This window comes from Neocloeon triangulifer, unplaced genomic scaffold, assembly GCF_031216515.1.
Source record: "Neocloeon triangulifer isolate White Clay Creek 2 clone unplaced genomic scaffold, ASM3121651v1 ptg000003l, whole genome shotgun sequence".
Lineage (NCBI taxonomy): Eukaryota > Metazoa > Arthropoda > Insecta > Ephemeroptera > Baetidae > Neocloeon > Neocloeon triangulifer.
This window is the reverse complement of record NW_026775546.1, coordinates 723441-730149: the sequence shown is the minus strand read 5'-3', so window position 1 is coordinate 730149 and position 6709 is coordinate 723441. Positions and strand designations below refer to the sequence as shown.

The following is a 6709-nucleotide window of genomic DNA, read 5'->3' as shown; positions in this document are numbered from 1 at the left end:
TTTAATTTTACCAACTTATTATAAGACATTTTAAGTTTTGAAAAAATATCAATTGTTAATTGTTAGAAGGGACGCATTGAATTGTTGGCTAAAACGACACCTTCACACAAGCAAGAATGTAACTTCCAAGATCAAAGTTACATCTATTCTGACGCAGAGTGAGCCTGATGTAAATTTTGAAAAAAAAAAGATGGTAGTTTTTTTTAAATAATAAAATTTTTTAATTAAAATTTTATTAATTGGAATTTATAGAAAATTGAAATCAGAATCTTAAAATAAGCAACTTAAAATTGTTATAATTTTTGTAAAATTATAATAGGGGAGAAATGAGATATGCTGATACAGATTAATAAGCACAATTTTTTTAATAGTAATGTGCATTTATGAACATCGAGTTTAAATTAAAAGCTTATATTAATAAATTTAACCCCTTCCGTTTAAAATTTTATGCAACTATTTTGGAATGAGAATTTTAAATTTTTGTGTTTTGAAAACATATTTTGGGCACTTTTTTTTTTAAACACTATTGGAATTGCTGCCGGGTTGAATTATTTTCTCTAGGCTTCTCTCTGGTCTCTCTCAACTGGCAACACTCTCCGCGCGCGGCACGAAACCAAAAGCCCATCGCAGGGGCGAGTCAAGGCCATCATGGTTACACAACCTGATACATCTTTCCAACAGCGAGTTATAATTTTTATTTCAAACTACTCACGGCACAACAAAGCGCCCGCCTCCTGCGTGCGCGGCCGCACCGCCGTGCAAACGAAAACGAAACGCAAAAATTTGACGCCGAGAAGTAAAAAATATAATTTTTGAGCTTGACGCCAAATTCCTTGCTGCATCATTCACAGCATTTCACTCATTTATATGTAGCATGAACTTCTTAACCTTAACTTAAGCATGAAGAAAATTAATGATTTTTTTCTTCATTTACTGGAATACATTAAAATATTTGCGAAAATCTATTTTTTTTTAAGTTTCAAGAGCAAAAAATATTTTCCTTCTCTTGTGTTATCTTGTCGACCAAAATACTTTCAATAAAGCGCAAATACAGCATTAATCTGACGCACTTTCTAAAAAAATTATTTCCTGATGAAAAAGAAAAGAATATATTTTTTTTAAATTTATTATTGAAAGAAAATAAATCGATTGTTGCAAGTAAAAATAATGTAAAAAAATTAAATTAGGATCATAATTGTTTCAATAAATATTCAGTTTCAACTTTTATTTTATTTTTTTTTAACCCCACTCTACTGGATAAAAAAAATCGTAAAAATTTTTATTTACACGAAGTGTTAAATGTGAAGAAAATGTGTGCGAAAGAAAATATCCTCTCTCTGTAAATGACCGCATAGTCAACTCTTGGAAGGCTCTTCTCAAGTTCAGTGATGATGAATGCAGCCGCCAGCAAAGAGGTTGAGTTTTCTTTTTCATTCATAGAAAATGCTTTTGAACGCCGAGTGTAGAGCGTATATTAAGAGTATACATAAGATTTGGAAAAAAGCTGGGCAGACGCCGGTGGCGAGCCGCTCGCACGACTGTCAAGAGGCAGCGCGCCTCAAATAGTGGTCATGAGTTCACGATCCCGTTATTAAAGACTCACTACTCGGAATTACTTAAGCATTTAAGAACCAACTGCGCCGGTCTGGCTTTAGTTAGGAGTGCCCTGGGTAATTTTCATAATACATAACGCGCGGACAAACTAATTATTTATGAAAAAGAAGGTCCCAATTTTTTACAGGAAAAAACACTCAGCTTGGATGAAAAATTCATTTATAATTGTTTTGCTTCGGGCTCCAAATGAAAAAATAATGATTTTTTTACACAAATGAGCTGTTTTTGTTAAGAAAAGAAGTTTTTAATCTTCAATTGTAACATTGATTTAAATAAAATTAAGTAAATTGTAAAAGTATAATGCAGCCAACAGGGGAGATTTAGATGAAATTGAACATGATTCAATCTCTATTTACTTATCTTTATTAAATGGCTATTTTCATAAATTAAAGAGGTAGGTCATTTTCCCTATTTGAAAACTTACTTACGTTTCCATTTGTAATTGAAATTAAAACAGATTCATGAAGGATGAGGTGGAGCTGCTGCTCTGGTCACCAAAATTGAAAGCAAATCCTGAGTTTTGCTGTTGAGAAGGTTGAGTATTTTTGTCCACTGAGTTGCCACCGAAGGCATCAGCAAACATTCCACTGGCACCAGCAGACGACTCAAAGAAACTTCCAAATGAACCAAAAGCTAAAATTTTGAACATTAAATGAATGACAAAATTACGTTTATTAAATGTTATGATTCAAACCTGCTGGGTTTGGAGGAGGTGGTGGAGGGCGGAGGAAAACATCATCATTCTTATTGGCAAGGGGCACTGGTTCTGGCGCTTGCAGCTGCGGAGCAGGATTTTCTATGGGAATAGCACATAGAATTTCATCAATAATTTTCAATTCAAACTGTAAAAAAAACTAAATTACCTGGAATGGATGGGGTTGCAGCACTTGAGGCTTCAGCATTCTTGTCCCCATTCAACAAACTCAAGAAATTCTGCAAGTATCCATTGTCAGAAGTTCCACTTGATTTTAGACTTCTTGATTGAGTTTCAACTCCAGTAGGGTCCTTTAAAAAATTAATTACTTATAACAAAAGGTTAAATCTAAATAACTAAATAAGAAAAGGTACACTTTGAAAGGCTAGAGATAGAAAAATTTTAAAATAACACCTCTTCTCCCAATGGTACTGAAGGAGTAGCCATTAAGCGTTTCATGAATTCCATGCGCTTCTCGTCATCCATCAAGTTCATGACTGAGTCAGTTGTGCTTTCTGTGCCCTGCGAAAGCTGCTCGTCCTGAGTCTGCTGCTCTAAATTCTTATCTGGTTCAAGATTTTGTAATTCAAATGCATTCAAAATTTAAATTTTTTAACCATGCATACCCTCAGGAAGCTGCAGATCGTCAACTACAGGAGCAATTGTCTCAAGTGACTGCTGCTCGTTTTGTAAATCTTGAGGAGCTTCTGTAACCTGGCTGCTCACTTCGTCCGTCATCTCAACGTCAGATGGAAAGAGGCCAGTCGACGGCTCCTCATTTAGTGGCGGCGCAACCAATGGCTCCTCATTTGAAGGCGGCGCAACCAATGGCTCCTCATTTGGTGGCGGCGCAACCAATGGCTCCTGGATTTACAAAGAAAATTAATTTTACTGGGAAAATTACTGTCTCAACCTTTGTAATCTGATTATTGGTAGCAACAGGGGCTTCAGTTATTTCCTCAACAGGTACAACTTTCTCCATCGGAACCTCAACAATTTGCATCACTTCTTGACGCTGCTCGGATTCTGGAGCAGCTTTGGTATTTTCCACAGTTGTTGGAGCATCAGACACAACTTCAGATATAACTTCCCTGACAGGGGTAGGAGCAATGGCAGCTGGCACTGAATTTGGGACTTTGAAATTGTTGAATTCAGCGCTGGGGGACTTCTTGGTGACTTTAGGGCTGCTAGTTTCAAAGTCCTAAATATAACAGGAAATCAGAAATGATATTTCTTTCTTTCATTTTCCTAAATTACAGCCATCTCTAATTCCTGCTCAAAATTGACGATGTTTTCCAAATCATCGTAATCAGTGCTTTCATCACTCATATCATCAATATCATCTAGGTCTTCCTCATCTAGATATTCCTGAGATTCTTCGATGAGCACTTCATCAGACATCTACAATATAAGAGATATAAGATTTTATTTTGATTTTAACTGGAAAAATAAACTTCTACCTGAATTTGTTCCGGTTTCTTAGCAAGAGATTCCATCAACCCCTTCAGTTTGAACTGACTGCTTTTCTATATGTTGGCATAAAATTTTATTATTAATAAAATAATAATGTGAATTATATAACTTGCCTCCTTAGTTTCATCCTTTTTCAATTTTACTGAAAAATTCAAATGTATCGTTAACTTGTTAAGGCTGTTATTGACAAAGATAATTTTTACTTTCATATTTTTCAATTTCAATCTCCATCATTTGAATTTCATCCCTGATTTTGTCCTTCAACCTGATCAGCTCCATCTTTTCGGCAGCCAAACGTTGAATTTTGTGGTGTTTTGCAAGCTGCAAAACTACTTTCCTCCAATGGTCATCTAATAAAATTAATTTCAAATAAAAAAAAAATTAAAAAATGTTATTCCAAATTTTAAGCTAAAAAAAGCTGAGATTGCGTCCATATCTTTCTCATTCAATAACCTGCAAGCTGTTCACGAGATTTGATTTTCTGATCCAGCTTATCATTCTTCCTAGCAGTCTTCTCAATCAGTGCCTCGATGGCTCGCAGGTCTTCTTCAGCTTTCAGTTTATCCTTCACATGAGGCATGCTCTTGTAGACAACCTTAAATGTTATAGATTAATTAAACAGGTTCCGAATGAATTAGTCGAATGTCCCACTTCGTAGTTTTTCCACATGTCCTCGTACTTCTTCTTCGTCTGCTCGAACCCTTTCACTTTGTTATCCATGTCATTTTTCTCCAAATGCAGCTGCCTCTCCAAATTGGCAACCAGTACCTCCAGCATCTGCCTCGACTGCCTTTTGCTGCAAATTCATATTTCTTAATTATGTAATTAATGTTGATAGACAGCCCCGCAGCTTAGCTAACCCTTTCAGATTGTCCTTGACGGACTTGTTGGTCGCCAGGGTGTTCTTCAGCTGGGTATCCAAATGGGCAAATTTCACGGTCTCTTTCTCCAATTTAGCAGCGAATCTCTCTTTAGTCTTGGCTAACCCTGTGAAATCGGGGAAAATGATATTTGAAAGAATTTTGTAATCTTTGCACACATACTTTTCAAATTTTCATTCTGTTGCAGAATGGAGCGGTCGATTTTCAACGTCTCTTTTTCAAGCTCGCGGAAAATCAACAGATCTTCAGAGAAAGCAACGGACGGTGTCAACGGTGGATTCATTTTTCCAAAACGCGATCGTCCAGAAATTCAAATTTTTAGAACGTTTGCACGGACGACAGACGACAGGAAAAATATTTATATACAACAAAACAAAAATTTGCGAGAAGATTCGCGAGTAAACGAGACTCACGAGAGGGGAGAAAGAGAGAGGGGGGAAGGGGAAAGGCGCGAAGATGAATGATGAAAAAAGAGCGCGAATTGCACGGAAAAGGGAAAAATTTTACCAATATTAATTAAATAATTTCTTGATTAATTAGAATTTTATTTGAAACATGGATACATTATTCTAGAAATTAAAAAGTTATAAAAGAAAATTAAAAGCCACACATAATAGTCCGCGAATCAGAGCAATTCAGACCAGATTTGGATATTATTGTTTGATTTGGTTCAATTTCAATTGTTGCCAAGAATTTTGATTTGAGCAGCCATTACATTGCTTCTTTGAGATTTGTGCGTATATTTTTTAGAATTAAAAGCATAAAACAAATTTTTAAAAACTAATGTTGTTTTTGCCACATAATATTTTTTATATTAAACCAATTAAATAAAAAATGGTTGGTTTAAATTGACGCTGATTTTGATCAATTTCAGTCTCTTTGAATAAAAAGTGAGTCTCCTATCTCTTGGAGCTTTTTTCGATTTCTCTTGAGGACGAAAGCGTCGTTTTGCGTGGCGAGATATATCTGCACACGCGTCATGCATTTACGGCATCGGGGCGGAAAAGCTGCGAGGGAGGAAATTTCGCCTCAATGCATGATGAGAGGGAGGAGAGAGAGAAATCATGGCTTCTTCTTCTTCTGCTCTCTCTAATGTGGTCTCTCTCTTGCTCGCATATGTACATATACATACGTATATACCGAGCATTCTACTCTCATTACACGCAGCGTGTATATATGGAAATAATAAGCATGGGTCCGAGAAGAACGTCTCTCGAATACGTCGCGCGGCGAGAGAAATAATGAGACCCCTCAGGAAATGTTGGTTGGCTCCTCGCACGCCGAATATAATAATTCCCCCGCAAAATGCACTTACGCCGTGAAAAAGAGAAAAAAAGAACCAAAAAGCAGCAAAGGAGAAAAGAGAAAAAAGGAATAAAAAAGCTGCCGCACAAATGTTAAAGAGCTTGTCTTTAATAAAAACGATTTCCATAAATTTGCAATTTTTGGAATTTTGGCCTGTCACACCTTGACTAAAAAGTCTAAATTTTTTGTGCCTATAGTTTTAGTTTTACAATAAATGAAGTTTATTCGTGGTTTAGAACAAGACAATCTCTGCGAATTAGATTTGGTTGATTTGCATGTTTAAAAATTAAAAATGTACAAGGAAAATAGCCAATTCTATTATTTTTTTCCATAGAAGGTTTTTTAAAGTTTTGATTTATCTAGCTGTCTTCTTTTAACAGGATAAAAATAATTTATTTCATGCAATTGTTCTAGTGTTTATTAATATTATTATTATAATCTACAAATTTCAAAGATAAAAGTGCCACAGAGACTTCAAAGGCGCATATTCAAAAACTAATTATTGGAGTGATGCAATTTTATATCATATATTATAATGTGGTGGCAGGAAACTCATTGTCAGTAATTGTGAAACAATCGTTTCGGGAGAGGAAATGCCTGAGTGACTAATTAAGTGCACAGCCAAGTGAGAAACGAACCCTTGCGTATAATTTTTTTTTCCAAAGAAGCAAAAGAACACACCAAGAAGAAGAAACCGCGCGACCAATTAGGCGGAAAGAAATCTCTCTCCCGGGAGAGATGT

General features: G+C 35.7%; 1 protein-coding gene across 2 annotated transcripts; it reads right to left on the bottom strand.

The window, feature by feature from the left end:
* Window positions 1-1938: 1938 nt before the first annotated feature.
* LOC132192477 (uncharacterized) lies at window positions 1939-5067 on the bottom strand. 2 transcript variants are annotated; one of them, XM_059612460.1, is made up of 14 exons: window positions 4825-5067; window positions 4642-4768; window positions 4433-4577; window positions 4235-4376; window positions 3985-4131; window positions 3895-3923; window positions 3769-3834; window positions 3566-3709; window positions 3222-3509; window positions 2926-3172; window positions 2723-2874; window positions 2478-2619; window positions 2309-2410; window positions 1939-2247 (listed from the first exon to the last, which is right to left on the bottom strand). In XM_059612460.1, the coding sequence occupies exons 1-14, from the start codon at window positions 4943-4945 to the stop codon at window positions 2063-2065; spliced, it is 2037 nt and encodes a 678-aa protein (XP_059468443.1). In that variant the 5' UTR covers window positions 4946-5067; the 3' UTR covers window positions 1939-2062. The 2 variants fall into 2 exon arrangements, with proteins under 2 accessions (XP_059468443.1, XP_059468445.1); XM_059612462.1 differs by having other exon boundaries at window positions 1940-2247; window positions 2935-3172; window positions 4825-5066.
* Window positions 5068-6709: the final 1642 nt, after the last annotated feature.

What these genes read in the sequence shown, in the direction of transcription:
- LOC132192477 (XM_059612460.1), bottom strand. Translation starts at nt 4,945, where the DNA reads ATGAATCCACCGTTGACACCGTCCGTTGCTTTCTCTGAAGATCTGTTG. An exon ending in TGCAACCCCATCCATTCCAG is followed by an intron (nt 2,411 to 2,477) that starts GTAATTTAGTTT and finishes CTATTCCCATAG; the next exon opens with AAAATCCTGCTCCGCAGCTG. An exon ending in ACCTCCTCCAAACCCAGCAG is followed by an intron (nt 2,248 to 2,308) that starts GTTTGAATCATA and finishes TCAAAATTTTAG; the next exon opens with CTTTTGGTTCATTTGGAAGT.